At 43.1% G+C, this 18,482-nt stretch overlaps 1 protein-coding gene across 1 annotated transcript in view; it reads right to left on the bottom strand.

Moving 5' to 3' along the window:
* The window catches only part of ADAMTS12 (ADAM metallopeptidase with thrombospondin type 1 motif 12), a 213,862-nt gene that overhangs the window by 67,849 nt on the left and 127,531 nt on the right, over positions 1-18,482 (bottom strand). The window contains 4 exon segments of the mRNA XM_089496788.1: positions 4,552-4,685; positions 12,136-12,305; positions 13,635-13,780; positions 16,215-16,307. Of these exon segments, the coding sequence (XP_089352914.1) occupies positions 4,552-4,685; positions 12,136-12,305; positions 13,635-13,780; positions 16,215-16,307 (543 nt within the window).

Below are 18,482 nucleotides of genomic sequence, written 5' to 3'. Positions count from 1 at the left end.
AAGTCTGAAAAACATGTCCATGGAGGCAGAAATAATTTGTTTCTTCAAGTTCAGTATTGTATTGACAAAGAGCAAGTAGACTGATTCCCCTCTTCTTCCCCCCCCCCCCCCCCAAAATCCCTGGCTGTCACAGACAGAATGCAACGACTTATAATGATAGGAAAAGACTTTAGGAAAAGTCTATTATGATGGTCAGACTGCAGAATGACAAAAGACAGACACTGCTGCAGTAACTGTAATCTTCCATTTGTTTGTCTCCCTCCATCAGAAAGAAAAGCACTTTCTGCTTCAGAGGCACAGAGACTGCAAACTGATCACTAAGGCCATGAATCACTGCTTGATATTTTTGGATTGTAACTCTCAGGATCCCATGGTCAGCACAACCAGTGGCCACACTGAATGGAGAATTTAGGAAACTATAATCCAAAAAAGTAACTTTTCCATGCTCTAATCTAATGTGTGCTACCAACAGAATGCTCAACTAGGGAGGTTTAATTGGGTAGGTCTAAAAACCTTTCTTATTTTAGGCAAATATCTGTTTATATTTAAATACAATTGTTAGTCCCAACTATAAGAGCCATTGAATCAAAGCAATTTACATAAATATTGACTTATCCTTCAATAATTGATTCTGTGGGTCTACTCTAATTGGGACTGGTAATTGGATTTAGGCCTTATTTTCCTAAATCTTAAAAAACAACCTTGTACTGTACTTCCCTTGTCTTTCCTCCTGATGTGCCCTATATGGCTCAGGCTGTTTGGAGTACCATATCATCCCATATGACCCTGCCTGAACTTTAAAATTTGCAGGGGAAGCACTTTTATCTGTCCCACTGACTCCACCAGCCTAGTTGGTTGGAATGCTGTTTGGTGTGTAGAAATACCCTAAAGGCACCAGATCCCATCTGATGTTGGAAGCTAAGCAGGGCAGTTAGTACCTGGTCAGTACTTGGATGGGATGACGTCAAAGAAGATGGGATGCCGTAGGCTACATTTTAAAGGAAGGAGTTGGCAAAACCATTTCTGAATATTTTTATTTTGTTTTATTTATTGGATTTATGTTCTACCTTTCTTCTAAAATGGGATTCAATAATCTTTGCCTAAGAAATATGTATAAAATTCATGGTGCCATCATAAGTTGACAGGAAACTTCAAGGCACATAGATACACACATATTAGCTTACTTGCTAATTAGCTTACTTGTTGTTCACCACTATGATCTTTGGAATAGCGGTATATAAAAATAATAATAATAAAAATGCCTCTTTATAATCTGCCTTGAGTCCCAGTCTGAGGTTTTGTCTACATGGGCTATTTACTCTGAATTCTCTCAGGGCTTATTGGATCCTCTTTAAATGATGCAAGGGTGAAGCCCAAAATCAGGCAGATACCTTCTTTACAATGTCTGCACCTGATTTGCTGCCCCATACCCCACATTTAAAAATGTTACCTTCTCTCCAGGTTTTTAGTTCTTTCCACAGTGGTAACAGGTGGCTGAGGTCAGAACATTGTGCCCAGCATCAATAACATGGCTGGGCACCTTGTTGTGATCTTGGGGATGGCTCCGGGTGAGAAATGGGGATCACATGGGAAGGATGCTGCCCATTGTCACTGTGAAGAGGGCACAGGTTGTGGGGAAATTTAGTGGGAATTCGGGACCAGAATACTTGAGGGAGGAAGCTGGAGTATTCTGGCGAGTGAAGACAAACTGTTGGAGAAAGTGGGATATAAATAAGATGATGGAAGGAAAAATTGATGTTGTAATGCTGTTTAATAGTTCATGAATGGTTGCATTTTATCACATTATTTAATTTCATTATTTCAAACTCTAAGATTTTTTTAAAAATAGACAGATAAAATAACCTTTTAAATAAATAAATGCATTTACTCTTTCATATGCTTTCAAACACCTCTAACTGTCAAGTTCTATAGTGCCATATGAACCATTACTAGGCTTTTGTTTTGGCATGGTGCTTTACTTTCTACAAAGATTATGTGTGACTCTGTACAATGCCATGGCAGCAGAGCCAGAATATTAATTTCACTTTTGATACAGCTGCCTGTTTCATTGGGGTTTTGTGCTCTTTTATTGATTTGTGCAATACTGAAACTCTGGTTTTAATTTGTTTCAACCTGTGCATCAAGCAAAGAATTAGTCTTTAATGACTAATTATAGTGAGGAGAACCTATGGGTGCACATCTGAACATTCCCAGAAGCACAGCATTGCCTTGTTCCTTGATTCTTCCTTTCCTTATCCCGGTAACCTATTAGGCCTGGATAGGAATTTTCCTGAACACATCAGAGCTTAAATTGGATGGAACTATTACATAGCAAGATCTTGTAACACGTTTGAGACTAAATGAAAGAAAGAAATTGGCAGCATGAGCTATTGTAGACTTCAGTCTACTTCCTCAGAGCTATGAATGCCAACTCCACTTCCTGGATGCCAATGGATGTTAGCCTGCACACCACTTCTCTGTTGAGATCTCTCAATGCGTTGTTCTACCTTACCAGAGTTCTCAACTATACTGCTATTACGAGCAGAACTCTGCTTCAGACCTTGCTATTCAACACTTTCAGTGTAGGCAAGACATATATCAAGCAAGTAAACAAAGTTTAGTTGATGACTAGAAGGGAATGGGTGTGGTTTAAGTGCATGCCTGAGTAAGACTTTTATAACACAGGAAGCAATGTCAAATTATTGTGTTGGAACTGTCCACTGCCAACCTTCTGTAATTAGTACTAGCTGTTGGTACTATAGCTGGTACTTGTGGGTTGGATTATTGCATTTATATTCCACTTCTCCTCCAAGAAGCAAAAAGTCATGTACAGTGTCAGCACTGTACACCACCTTCCTCTGCATTTCTATCCTCACAACAATGTTATGAAGTAGGTTGAGATATAATGGCTTATCCAAGGTCATCCAATGAGCTTCATGGCTGAGAGGACATCAGAACCTGGCCTTTCCAAATTCTAGTCCAGCACTCCAATACTATACCACTGCTACTTCACACTAGTTAATCCATAAATTGTATGCATTGTTTATTCACTCATCTAGATGTCAGTTGATTATTCTTAGAGATCATGAGAAAGGTGATGTCATGGTCCCATTAAGACAAAACAGCTTTTATTCTCTTGAACTGTCTCCCAAATGTCACACCACAAAACTTTATCATACACAATAGCGTTAGCATGAGACCTTCCAAGAAATGTGTCAGTGCTACTTCACTGAGGAAAACAGATTAAAACCCATGCTTTCACGACTTGCTCATCATCTGCAGTGATGAATGAATCTGAAAAGGTCAAAATGGTTTAGCACGAATGAATAAAATAAAAAGGACCGCTTATCTGAGCCATCATCAAAGTGTTATTTGGCATCCCATAAGACTAGCTTATTTTATGGGTGGTAAGGAAACGTTTTGTAACTATTAACCCTGAAGCTCAATTGCCATCAAATTGACACATTTGATGAATTTGCAGGGCTTTTGAGTCTGCCCATGTGACATATTATTACCACTCAAAGCTGTTCCCATTACAAATTTGCAAAAGTCCTGCTTTTATGGTCCTTGTTCCCCAAAGGAGTAATTTTTCAAGCTCCCTACCAACAGGAAATTCATTTTACAACCGTAACATTTGTTTGGAAACTTTCTGGATATACCATGTTGAGCTTTCTCTAAAAGCAGCTTAGCAATTGCAGTTGGTTCAGATTAGGTCTGATAAATTAACTGAGAGCAGGGTGGTGCTTTGCCATTTTCTTCAGATATAGACCCATCCATTTCAGTAACCTATCCTGGACCACAGTATTAACACAGGGTTCCTAGATCTCAGGGCCTAGTCCTGAATCTCCCATTTTCATGGGTCATTTCCAGGTGAGAGAAAAGGGTATGGATTAGCTAGTTCTTGTGGGCTCAGCTCTGCCCAAGAGGAAAGGGTTGGATGCAGATCTCCAGCTGGATAAATAGCCAACACTGCCTCCCCAGCTTCATTCTGGGCTTGAAAAAAACTGGATCTCCAATTTAGCAGGAATGGACCCTGTGGGAGCCACGAAAACGGCCTCAGGGGTGCATGCAGAACACAGACTGCACCTCGCGATGTGTGTTTACTTACAACATTGCCCTTCCATCCTTCTTGACTCTCTATTTTTGTTCCTTTTTAAGGTATTCATGATAGCTTTTTATTTAAAAAAATCTTAATTAATATTTAAGAATGTTTAAAAAATAAATAAATGTTCACTGGAAAGTGGGTACAGGATTGAAACCTCAGTACGAAACTATCTGAAAGGGTTTGAATCCCCCAAACTCTCTTCAGGGAGGCAGTGGTTCTGATACCTATCCCCATTCCCATGAATATTTCCATCTAAGCAAACCTCTCACTCCTAGGCCTTTCCCCACCTTCCCACCTATTCCAGAACTCTTAAGTATGAATGTATGCGACAGCTGCATTTAAAACCAGCAAGATTGTAAAGAGCAGATCCAAAATATTACACTTAAACCTTGATCTGTAAATCTGTAGACCCATGAAATGTTCAGAGAAGGAAACATACCCAATACCTTACACATGCCATTAATACAGACGTCTCTGCTGTTGTTTCCTTCAAAGCAAGGTGTGCCGTCGATCACCGCATCTAGCATTTTCTCTGAAAAGTGGTTGTTTGTGGGGCGACACTGAAGTTCACAAGGGTTAGCTGTAGGGAAACCCAAAAGTCCAAAAGGTACATCAGTCATATACATTTTCAAAATGTAGTTGGAGACTGGTATGGTAAGCATACAATTTAGCAGAGGTGAAAAACTTTTCATTAAATAAGCTCCTTACCTACAGCTTATTATGTGGTTGTAAATTCCTTAGTTCCCTTAGCACAATTTTTTGGATGGCATGTAGTGCCAGTTGCATCTGTGCTATCCTCGCCCTATTGTTCATACCTGGGGGTTTAATAGACTGACATAAGACAAGGACCGGGGGAATGCTGCAACCTGCAGGCCATGTGTACTATTCTAGAATGATCACTTTTGTGAGCTGCAGAGTCACATACAAGTGACCCCCCCCCCCCAAGTACTTTTTAAAAATCTCCCAATCGGAAAAGTTCATCCCATGAACACAATTCTCTTCTAAAAAAGTTGTACCTCCATGCTCTATTTTAGCCAAAAATCTAGTGTATTTTAAAACAAAGCAACAAAAATATCTTAGGGGTGAAACAGATGGCTGGGAAGGAGTAGCCAGAGGCTTCTCTGGCTGCAATCGGGCTGGGACCACAGTGACCACCCAGCCCACTCCGAAAGTGGGCCATCACTGTTGGCCCCAAGCTGTACCACCAGGAGACGGATTATCTTGGCTCTTTTTTTTCTCTGGTCTAAAGGACCAGAGTGCAGCTTTGGTGTAGCTTCTGGCTGTAATTGGAGGTATGAGTTGTATAAATTGTGTACCCCAGCGTGGCCGGAAGCTGCTTCTTTTGGCCCATCTGTTCCAGGCCTTAGCCAACAATCCAGTCTTTCTTTCTTATGTAGACCATCCCAATAGTACTATGAACTGGGAAAATGGGTTCCAGACCCTACACCTTTCCAGTAGGGAAATCACATAAGAAGCATTAGGTAAAAATGCTCATGTCTCTGAACTGCTAAAAATATTGCAAAGATTTTTTTTATCAATTTCCAAAACAACCTTGTTGTCTTTATTATCAGTGGTGTGTATGTGCGTCTCTCTCTCTCTCTCTCTCTTAGAGTGATTAAGAAACAGAACTTAAATGAATTAACAAAATGTTTTGGCTTCTTCGTTCTTCAGGAAAGCAGAAGCCAAAATGTTTTGCTAATTCATTTCAGTTCCATTTGTTAATCACTTTAATTACACACATTCACACACATAGATCTAGATATATATGTGTGCTTCTGGGATTCAGAGCAAATTTGTCAGGACTATTTTTTGTTTTTTAATTAAATCTCTCTCTCTCTCTCTCACACACATACACACACACACACACACACACACTTCTCATGGCAATTGAGCATAACAATAAAGTGAAGAAAAAACACTGCTGTAAGGACCATGACTGGCCATTTTAAATACTGTTATCTCCCCCCTCGGTTTTGAAGCAACAGTCACATCTAAGCCTAGGTTACACACTGTTTTTCTTTGTATGATGTGGCACTGTGTGTGCATTTTTAGTTCAACCTCTACATTAGTCAATGGGCAATTTTATTTATTTGCTACTATGTACAATTCTCCTTCCTTTAAGAAGTGGAGAAAGGTTTACTTGCTGCTCCCAGGTACCCTCACATCCAAGCACAAACTGGGCCAAGAACAGCTTAGCTTTAATTATCATGGCAATTAGTTTTAATTATAATTTGACCGTACACACATTTGAGTGAATCAGTTCCTACCAATGAGCAATACTGTATTACTCTTTATATGAGTGAATGAGCAAATGTTTTGAAGTCACTAATTATGACCTCCAAATGTCACAGCATTAACTGCTGGTTTCTGGATTCCAGCTACTCCATTTCAACACCTGCCTTGGTTTTCTGTATTTCTCCCCAAGAATCAATCAAAGTCCTCCCAGAGTCATTTTGCAGATTTCCTTTGTGTGTTCGCTCTTGTAAACTTCTAGTTTTCCCCACACTTGCAGATAAATCCTTCTTGTGTACGCTGTGGTGCCATTTTAGATGGCACTCATCAGAGAGAATGATCTCCCACCTGTTCTCTCTTCACCCTATACTTGTGTGATCTACTATGAAAACCTGGTGCCTTGGGTAAAGGATTCTGGAATACAAACTATTTTCAAAGTAGGCCTGAGATTTTCCTATGTGTGTGTGACCATATGACTGAGAAAGCATACAACACTCCCTCTGAATGTTCACACTGCAAGAGAAGATTGGTAGTGTTGTATGCTGTACAATCTGTCACTTCTCTGTCATCACTAACCTTCTCATTCAAGAAGCTAAGTTGGATATCATGGATATCCTTGGATAAGTGCCCAAGAAATCCCAAAGTATAGTTTGAAAACTTCTGGATAGGGTGCATCTCCATGCATCTGAGGAAGTCGACAATTTCCTTTGCCTTACTTTTGATGGGATGCCCATTGTGTAAAGTGGGAATGTGACTGCTTGTCTTTGTGTTTAAACAGTAATCTGAAACTACACTGAAGACAGCAGGTCTTCCTTATCTATGCAGAGCCAAAGATTTGGAACTAAAGAACTCTATACTCCACTATAATGTATTAGCAGGCAAAAGATTGCATTTTCATTATCGTCAAGTAATTTCCTAAGAAGATATATCAATATCAGAATCCTATGTGTAATTAAAAGCAGACATGCCAACACTAGAAAATTGTGCCCTCCAGAAATGCTAGACTAAAACTCCCATCAACCTCATCTGGTACAACCAAAAGTAAAAAAAAATATGAGAGATGTAACCCCAAACTTCTGCAGGCCACCTGGAGACCTTTCACACTACACAGTTCTACTTGAACTACCAAAGTTCTATGCCACAGAAGGCTGGGATTTGCAGTTTTGGAAGGGATATTTATACTTCTTGGCCTGACAGCTCTCGTGCCTCACCAGACAAAAAACTGGGGAATCTATAGGATGCAACTGTGGCACTTGAAGTAAAATGACAGAACTATAATTGCATAGTGTGAAAAAGCCTCAGGTTGCATGCCTGTGTCTTACACAAAATGACAGAGACAGTTTTTTCCACCCCTACTTTGAAGGGCCACAGTGATGCTGAATAAAGCTGGGCCAAATACAGTCAGCCCTTCTTATACACAGATTTTTTATTCATGGATTCATGAATAATGCTCAAAAAAAGTATAAATTTCAAATATCAAACCTTGATTTTCCATTTTTTATAAGGGACACCATTTTTCTATGTCATTATATTTAATGGGACTTGAGCATCCACAGATTTTGTTATCCACGGGGGATCTTGGAACAAAACCCCAGCATATAACAAGGGTCTACTGTATATGTGCAGGGAATTATTCTTTTCACATTAATCTGAAGGAAAAGAGGCATGGGAGAAACATTCAACAGGTGGGGAAATTTCTAACAGATTTCAGAGAGGTCTAGACTTGCCATTAATTCATGAGGTATCCTAGTGTCAAATCTTTGGAAATGCTGTGAAGGGATGTGAAGGTAACAGTAATTAGAAATTAGTAAAAGAAACCCACTTAAGAATGTCTCACCACTGCAGAGAGAAGTTATATATTTTCCTAGAGATACACACTCCACAGTCAAAGACTTTTTAATATACTGAATGTTTCTTGTTTAACTTTATATCAAACCACGCACCCTTTCGCCTCCACGCCGGACCACCGCCGTCGCTGCCGCGGCCAGGACTGCGCTTTTAGCCGGGCGGTTCCCTCCCGGGGTGTCGGAGGTGCGCATCTGCGCACCGCCCCGGGAGGACCACCCACGGACTAAGGAGCACCCCGGTGGGACTCCTTTGGGACCTTGCAGCCACTGGCTTTGGCGTTTGGCGGCCAGTTTTGGTGCGTGGGGCCTTTAAGGACCATCTGGGGGGAAGCCAGGGAGGAGCCCCGCCAGGTGAGAGCGGCGGGGATAAAGCCGGGACACCGGGCCCTTCCTGGCACGCCCCCTTTCGCCTCCACGCCGGACCACCGCCGTCGCTGCCGCGGCCAGGACTGCGCTTTTAGCCGGGCGGTTCCCTCCCGGGGTGTCGGAGGTGCGCATCTGCGCACCGCCCCGGGAGGACCACCCATGGACTAAGGAGCACCGCTGCTGCGCACCTGCGCAGTTGCGCAGCTTTTATTGGTGTGGGAGGCTTAGATTGGCCCTGGGAGCAGAGGATGCCTGTAGTGGCTAACCTCTGCTCCTTTAGTAGCCATAGAAGGGGGGGGGGGAGGATAGGGATTTCGGGGATGCCTGGGCCGGGGATAACACCTTGGTGGGCGGAGCTCCTATTGAGGTTGTGTGGGGCAGGGGGAGGTATGGCGGTGGGAGGGGGGACTTGCATTCCAGGGGAAGGCGTGATAGATGCATCATATCTATCTCGCCTTCCTGTCCCCCTCCCAACCTGAAGGACCTGAGGGTCTCTCCAACTGTGCCACAAACCCTGTCGCTGCTCCTGTGCAATGCCAGGTCACTTAACAACAAGACCCACATCCTCCAGGATCTGCTGGAGGACTCTAAGTGTGACCTGGCTTGCATTACCGAGACCTGGCTGGGGCCTGAAGGAGATGCTGTGTGGGCTCAGGCCCTGCCTGCTGGGTACTCGGTGAAGGACCAGCGCAGGTTAGGTGGGCGGGGGGGGAGTGGCCTTGGTACATAGGAACACCGTGTCCCTCACCAGGAACCACATCCGACAGACCTCCTATATTGAGTGTATTTACCTGACCCTAAAGGCTAGGGACAGTCTAGGGATTCTGTTAGTGTATCGGCCACCCCGTGCATTAGCGGACTCCCTTAACGAGCTGACACAGCTGGTCGCTGAGCTGATGTTGGAGACGCCCAGGCTCCTTGTCCTGGGTGACTTCAACATCTCCCTCACGGCCAGCCATGTTCCATCCGGTGCGGCTCGGGAATTCATGGAGACCATGGCGGCCATGGGCCTGTCCCAGCTGATACAGGGTCCTACGCATTGCGCGGGTAATACTCTCGATTTGGTCTTCTGTTCGGAAGCGGAGAATCCGTGGGTGGAAATAGTTAATGTTTCCCCCCTGTCATGGACGGATCATTTCCTGGTAGAGGTGAAACTCAAGGCCTCTGCCCAGATCCCCCCCGGGGGTGGTGGACCTGTTAGGATGGTCCACCCTCGAAGGCTGATGGAACCTGAGAGGTTCCAAGAAGCCTTAGAGGGGCTAACGGTTGGAAATGACGGCGACTCTGTTGATGCCCTCACCGGTATTTGGAATACCGGTCTTTCTAGGGCTATACACAGGATCGCTCCCAAGCGCCCTCTCAGGCCCGCTTCCAAACGTAAGTCCTGGTACACGGAAGATCTCTGAGCAAGGAAGCGAGCTCTGCGACGGCTAGAGTACCGTTGGCGGAAACACCTTCGCTTAGACGATAAGACTCTCCTAGACCAACTGTTAGAGGACTACGGAGAGGCAATACGAGCAACAAAGAACTCGTTCTATGGTGCTCGTATTGCGTCCGCTGAGTCGCGTCCGGCAGAGTTGTTCAAGGTGGTTAGGGAGCTAACTCAGCTCCCTCCCGCCCTGAACCAGATCCTTGAACCTTCTAAGGCCTGCTGTGACTTGTTTAACGACTTTTTTGCGGATAAAACTTCTCGTATAAGCGAAAGTCTGAACGCCGACATTAATGCAGAATCCAGGGTAGAAGTGTCCAGAGCCTCCGTGGACTATGTTAAACTGGATCAGTTTGAGTTGATGAGTACCGAGGATGTGGACAAGATCCTCGGAAGTGTTCGGAAAACAACCTGCTCTCTTGATCCCTGTCCCTCGTGGTTAGCAGCCCAGGGGGGACCGGTGGTAACATCATTGTTACGCCGGATAATTAATTCATCTTTGAGGGATGGGCTATTTCCATCGGATCTTAAATTGGCCATAGTAAAACCGATCCTAAAAAAGCCCTCCCTCGACCCCCTGGTACATAATAATTATCGGCCTGTTTCGCTGCTACCATTTTTGGGAAAGGTGATCGAGAGGGCGGTTGCTATCCAGCTTCAGGCGGTCTTGGATGAAACGGATTATCTGGACCCATTTCAAACTGGCTTCCGGGCGGGTTACGGGGTTGAGACGGCCATGGTCGCCTTGGTCGATGATCTCCGTCTGGGCATCGACAGGGGAAGCGTGTCCCTGCTGGTGCTTTTGGACATCTCAGCGGCTTTCGATACCATAGACCATGGTATCCTTCTGGGACGCCTGGCAGAGGTGGGAATCGGGGGCACTGCACTTCAGTGGTTCCGCTCCTACCTCTCCGGGAGGTCCCAGATGGTGCAGCTGGGAGACGTGTGTTCCGACGAGAGGCCTCTTAAAACTGGGGTCCCTCAAGGAGCCATTCTGTCTCCCATGCTATTTAACATTTACATGAAACCGCTGGGAGAGATCATCCGGAGACATGGGGCGCGGGGTTATCAGTACGCTGATGACACCCAAATCATTTTCTCTATGTCTCCGACTGATGCAGTGACTGGGGATGGCGTCTCTCCTCTCGTGGCCTGTCTGGAGTCAGTAATGGGCTGGATGAGGGAAAACCGACTCAAGCTGAATCCAGAGAAAACGGAGGTACTAGTGATAGGTTCTCCTGGTCCAGGAATGACGGTGGTTCCACCTGTCCTGAACGGGGTCACGCTCCCTGTGAAGGACTCCGTGCGCAGTCTGGGGGTGCTTCTTGACTCGTCGCTTCACCTGACAGCTCAGGTGAATGCGACGGTCAAGAACACCTGTCATCAGCTTCGGCTGATTCGCCAGCTGCGCCCATACCTGGCCCAGAGGGACCTTGAAACTGTCGTACATGCTCTGGTAACCTCGAGATTGGACTTCTGTAACGTACTCTACATGGGGCAACCCTTATACCAAACTCGGAAACTGCAAATGGTTCAGAACATGGCAGCCTGGCTGGTCACTGGTGCTCCCAGGACCAGCCATATAACACCGATTTTGAAAGATCTCCATTGGCTGCCCATTCGTTTCCGAGCTCAATATAAGGTGTTGGTAATTACCTATAAAGCCCTAAATGGCTTGGGCCCAGGATACCTAAAGGACCGCCTCTCCCCATACATTCCGCCTCGCACCCTCAGAACGTCTGGGCAGCAGCTACTGAAGGTGCCTGGGGCTAGGTTAGCCTCCACTTCTCGGAGGACGTTTTCCATAGCTGCCCCAGCCCTTTGGAATGCGCTGCCCACAGAGCTCCGCTCGTCTACTACCCTGGCCCAATTCAGGAAGGACCTTAAAACCTTCCTATTCCAACAGGCATTCCCCGAATAGATATCCTGTGGGCCTCCCTCCTCTTTCGTGGCCAAGAGGTTGGGCTATGGGGCTTTTTACTGTTGGTTTTGTTTTGTTGTTTGTTGTACTGTATGTATTTTAATCTGTTTATATTTTATCTGCTGTAAGCCGCCCTGATCGAAGGAAGGGCGGTATATAAATAAAAATTTTATTATTATTTATTATATCCTGTCTGTCCACCAGATTGGTAACTTCCCACTTGCCCTATCCTTACCTGTGTTATAAATTGGGATCCACTGGTAGAATTCATTTTTGTAGGCGACTGTATCAAATTCACTGCACTGCATCTGCCGAAAGTTTGGTGTGACTTTTGGGCACCGTTTAATATTACACATACGATAGCGTTTTCTCTCTCCTGTGCAATACTTCCCTCCAAATTGTGGTCTGAAAGTGACATGAGAAGTTTTGAAATTAAGAACATAAGAATTTATCAATTACATTTATATCATGCTTTTTTCCTAAGGACCTTTCCCCATTTTGTTTTATCCTTAAAGCAACCTTTAGATTAAGATGTGATGTGAGAGTATGATTCTGGATCTTCCCAGTACAAGTCTGACACTAAAGGTGGGCAACTGCACAAGGGTTAGGGGCTATTTTACCTCCCAGTGCCCATCCAGAAGGTTGCACCAGCAAGTTTCAGTGTGCCTAAGGTGATATGATGTCCCTTCCGCCTACCATGTTGGCCAATTTTGGACCTATTTCCCCCCTCTTTTTTGATGTTTTGTGGCGTTTGAGGGCTTTGCTGGGTTAAAGGAAGAAAACCACTTTTTTAAGGTAGTTTTGACCAGTTTGGGGAGAGAAACTGCCCCCCTATTTGGTCCAGGGGCTGGAGTGGTCTTCTGGGGTTTTTTGCCCAAGAGCACACCCCTGCTCTAAACTGGTCATTGTCAATGTATTGCCTTCCAGATGTGTTAGACCACAACTGTCATCACCTCAAATTAAAGCCTGAAAAGTTAATTTTAAGAAGAATGAATATAATGACATAGAATCATACAACCTGATGGGGCATGCTGAAGCATCAGTATGTCTGGGATCCAGAGCATCATCCTGCCACTGCTCAGTTATTGATGGGTTTCATATGCCATTATTTATTAAATTCTTCTTAAGAGTAGCTTTCTAAGCTTCGGGTCCATCCAGTACAACCAATAGTCAAGGACAATGCGAACTGTAAACCCAAATATCTGGAAGTTGAGAAAGATTGCTCTAACTATTACTTCACCCTGACTTTTATTAGTGTAACCCAAGGACCATCTGTTCAGCATTCTTTTCCAACAGCTATCGACCAGCCAGTCATAAGCAGAGCAGGACGCTGTGTCTCCTCATTATCCATTATTTAGAGATACACTGTATTTGTATAGTGCTTTGCAGAACTATTCACCATGCTTTGCCTTTTCCACATTTTGTTGTGGAACTGGAATGGATTCAGTTGGTATCAATAGTCCTTGAGGTATACATGTTCCTCAACACGGTAAAAGTGCAAAATATTTTTACTGTGCCACAGAAGCTAAGCAAAACCCTCTGAATTGGTACTTGTTGAAAAGAAAATGATCATGGTGGCTGGAAGATTCTGGAAGTAGTATTTCAAAAAAGGGGAACTTTCCCCATTTTTTTGTTCTGGGGAGACCACCAAGTATGGATGATGATGCTGGTGATGATGATGATGATGATGATGTTAATGCACACAATAAAACATAGGGAAGTGATGAGACTCACTCTGGATTATTGCATTGTCTCTCTGCCATCTGAATGCCAGCCCCACATGTCCGTGTGCAATGTGACCATGGTGACCATGACCCCCATCCGCCATGAACTGCTTCGGGGCTCTTGCCCACAGTTATGCATTCACCTGTGAAGCACCACTGAACAATAAAGCAGCAGAGGCACAAGGTCAGATTAAAAAAATACAATAGCACTAAAATAATGTCTTCCATAGCAACTTGATGGAGTTAGCATAAGAAAGAACAACTTTCACATTTTGTATCTTCACCGGAAGTTGCAGAGGTTTTTTTACTTGGGCCCAAAAAGAGATGACACAAAAGATTTTTTAAATGGATTCCAGTCTTGATAATTTTCTTCCCAAACCAGCCATGAAAAGGAACAATTTGGATTGGGCCTGGGTGCAGGAAGAGGAGGAGGGTTAAACCAGTGTCTGTGCCAATTCCTTGCCCTGTCCAGGATGGTATTAGGGGCAAAATTTCAGAGATACCCACATTTTATTTTAGTTTCCTCTCATCTCCATGGCTTAATAATTTTGGGGGGAAACGTGGGATATAAGTAAAGTGATTCACTGACTAAACAGAGGAGGTAGTTTGCATACCATTCCATACACTTCAACTGTCCAGATCAAGCCATGGTTGTCCCACTTTTTCATTGCTTTTAAAACATCCCAGTTGCTTTCTCCTTCTTCCACTTTCCCTCCCTGTCCTGAGTTTACTTCGGTTGCTGCAAACTTTGGTGTCATTACCAAACAGCCACACAAATAATGACTCCTGTTGGTTAGTCCCAATAAGAGAAGACCCATTCAATCAGCTGTTGAATAGTGAATCAACACATAGGTAAATCTCAATGATTCAGTGGGTCTAGTCTGGACTAACTCCAGGATTTAGGCCACGAAGTGTTTAGCCATCAACTTGCTCTGGTCCATGGTGCACTCATCAAGCCTTGCTTTTCTGGAAAAGTGAGAAACTGGTTAGAGTAATGGGTTAGTAAGCTGGAAAAGGTGATAGAGGTCTATGAAATCCAAAGAACTTGTATAAAAGTGAGAAATTGCAGAAGAATGAGACACTCCTCTTACTGAGATGTTACCAAGGATGCATATACTCTGTAGAGATAATGCAGTTTGATACCATTTAAGTGCTGTAGCTCCATCCTATGGGGTCTTGGAATTTGTAGTTTTACAAGGCCTTTCGCCTTCTTTGCCAAAGCATGCTGGTGCCTCATAAAACTACAAAATCCAAGATTATGTAGGATGGAGCCATGGCACTTGAAGTGGTGTCAAACTGCATTATATCTACAGTGTAGATGCACCTAAGTTTAATATTCAGGTGCACCTTAAGTCAGGATTGGGGAATTCCCAGAGGTCCTGGAGTTTATGGTGCTTCCTTTGAGATTTCAGAGGCCTGACTATGCCCCTGAGAGCTCCTATATCCCCCTCCAATTAAAAAATGATTTTAAAAGGCACTTTTTGGTTTAAAAATAGCTTCCCATTATCTAAAATAGACCAGAAAAGCATGAAACTATGGCAAAACGGCCTCCTGTGTCCCCTAAAATATATGAGCAATATGTTTAAGGAAACAATTAGGGGGATGTTGGCTGGAGGGTACTGGGACTGGATTGGGGGCAATGGTGTTTGCACCCTGCAAGCAGTACTTTGCCTGGTACGTGCAGCACGGCAAGTAGTATTCCATACCTTCAAACATTTCATAGATGAAAACCAGGAGAAGCAACATCAATGTGTGGTCAAGTTGGAAAAAAGTTATTAAAGAAGAACAGAAAAGCTAGGAGTGGCTGCAGGAGTTTGGTTTTACCTGCCCTTTCTGAGGTGGGTAAGATTCTGCACCTCCTCTCCAAAACTCCCTTTCCCTTCCAAGCTAATTGAGCATAAACTATCTCTACACTTTGAACTCAGTTTGCAACAACTGAAAAAGTGGGAAGTGGAGGAAAAACTGGGACATTTTATAAGCAGTTCAAAAGTGGGATGGCAGAGGATTAATAGTGACTGTTCCTGTTGGAGGGTATGGTATTCCTACTTTAGGGAGAACAAGACTGAGAATTGTACAGCCTTGCAAACATTACTGCCAGCATAGCCAGTAACGAGGAATGCTGGGAATTGCGGTCTGATAGTACTGGGAAGGTTGTACAGTTCCGACATGAGCTGGAGGAAGATTCAGGAAACCTTTTCATTTATGGACAATATTACAGGTAAAAAGCCAAAATTATATATCTGATTTGTAGGAGCTAAACTCCTTCTGATAGGGAAACTGGTACTGAAAATTGGAAAAGGAAGCAATTTTCTCACATTCCTGACAGGGAGAATAAATGCAGTGGTATGATGATAATATTATGAAAGTGTCAAGTTCAGTCTTTTGGATTAATATCGCTATGAAAGATTACCATAAGAGAATGTAACTGAATAAAATGTTTAGCAGCCGGAAAAGCCAGCAGAGATTTCATGGAATTTGTTTTGATTTCTCGTTTCCCCTTTTGAGGTCCTGGACTACCAACAAAACAAGTGAGATACTAAGGCACACATTCTGTTCTTCTCTGTTCTGAAGACAAGAAGGCTATAATCACCTTATTCTCACCGCATCTTGTTCCATCTGCTGCAGCATCCAGTTTTGAACGGCAGGAACCTTTCACTAAGCACCATAGGGTCTGGCATATATTCTGGAAAATGAACCAATCCAGATATCATTTTAAAACAATTACCATTTTAGGGAATAATGATGAGCGATTTTAGTGAGGGGTATCTCTGCTTGTGATGTCCTTGTGAAACCTAATTTCAAACTGCAACTAGGTCAATTTTTTTTTAAAGTACAAAAAACTGTATATATTCATGTATAAGTCTAGACATTTTAGTAAAAAAAATTGACTCAAAAAACCTGGCTCGATTTATCCATGGATCAATGTATATAGGTACATAAGTACCTGTATATAAGTATATACATAAGTACTGTACTTCAACTCTTATTTTTTTAAAAAATGAACCATCCCATTCTCTGAGTAGAGTGGCAAAAGGCAAAAGCTTAATCTCTCCTGGGAGCAGCTAAAAGAAGCACTGCCCCTCCTTCTACTCTCTCATCCACCCAGCCTTTAGTAGGCACATAGGCCTGTTACAGACTGCCAAAATAAAGCTGCTATAATAAATAAAAATATGACATGGGATAAATATCTGTAGAGAATAAGATGAAATAGCAAGGAATGTCTACTACCATGGTAGTTTAGTTTCACTTCAGTTATTTTTCTGAAAGGTATATTGTCAAGGGTTTACAGTCAAAAGCTTCTGTATGCATGCTATTCAAGAAGTCTTTGCTGTTGGTACATATTTACTGCTTTGTTCTGTTTTTCTTTATTCCAGCTCATCCACTACATTTCAAGTGCTGTAAAGAAGTATTTTTCATACTCTCTACCTTGAGGGACTTACTTTCTACACTGACTTTTCTGCCTTACTGACTCATCAAGTATCTGCAGTGAAATTCATACCTCCTGCACACTGGAAAAGATTCTGTTGTGAGTAAATAACTTAGATATGTTTGCACTAATTGGATTTCCTCCCATTCCTCAAATACATTGGATATTCACTGTGAGGTTTATTGTTTTTCCTGTGTTGGGGAGTGTTGCACTTTTACTTTATTCTTAAAGATTTTGGGAAGCAAACTATTAGAAAAAGCAGCCTGTGAGACAGTATAATTATCAAGGTCAATTTCCTGGTGCATTGCAAAATCACGGGGAAGTAGTTTAGGCCACAGTGTCAATTCACTTTGGCTGATATAGGTATAGCAATGGCCACCAACTCATATTACTTTACAAATTGTTAAACAAGCTCACAGAAGATAAGGCTGTCACACTGGCTTTTAATCAGGATAGCTAAGTATTACCTCCCATATCAGAAGATTTTATGATTATGGGGGGGGGGGGGTGTTTTTGGTTTTGTTTTTTTAAATCTTGGGTCTTGCTAATGGCATAAGCCACTATAGGTTTCTTTCACACACAATTTTGCTGCTGCCTCCTATTGTTATTTGCCATATGAAGTCAGCGTCAACGTATGGTGACCCTATGAAGAGAAATCTCCAAGTCACCCTGATATCAATGGCCCTGCTCAGGTCTGGCATACTCAGGGCTGTGGTTTTCTTGACTGACTCTATCCATCCGAGATGTGGACTGCCTTCTACCACACATCACTGTCTTTTCTAATGAGTCCAGTTTTCTCATAATGTGTCCAAAATTGGCAGTCTCATCTTGGCTTCTATGGAGAGTTCAGGCCTAATTTACACTATACCTGTTTATTTGTCTTTTTGGCAGTCCATGCTATCTGGAGAATTCTGTTGCACCACACAGAAATGGGAAACACAATGGCATATACAATCCTGACAATTAAATTTAGTATTCAATTATAATTGATGATCTTGTTTAGTTCCTTCATAACTGGCTGTTTGAAGTCCTAGTCTTCTGATTTCTTGACTACTGTCTCCATTCTGATTTATGACTGAGCCAAGGTCCAGAAAATCTTGAACCACTCCCAACCATTGCCCCCATGTATCTGCCATTCTCCTACACATGGGTGGGGTGGGCAGTGACAGCTCATAAATTATGGCTGCCATTGGAAACTACTATCTTACCTGGAACAATACAACTTCCAAGTTGACTGTACAAACCATGTTCACTGTTTTGCTGAGTATGTGTGTTTGAAACAGTGGATTAAACTGAATAGGAAAGGAAATGGCTGAATAAACTCCAATTCAGTTTAACCCATTGTTCCAAACACACATATTCAGCAAAGCAGCGAACATGCTTTGTACAGTCAACTTGTATTTTACTTATAAAGGCTATAATTACAAGTAC

This window comes from Sceloporus occidentalis, unplaced genomic scaffold (assembly GCF_023333645.1).
Source record: "Sceloporus occidentalis isolate IW3139 unplaced genomic scaffold, rSceOcc1.0.p SCAF_1, whole genome shotgun sequence".
Lineage (NCBI taxonomy): Eukaryota > Metazoa > Chordata > Lepidosauria > Squamata > Phrynosomatidae > Sceloporus > Sceloporus occidentalis.
Note: the sequence above shows the minus strand (reverse complement) of the source record. Positions and strands in the feature narration are given on the sequence as shown.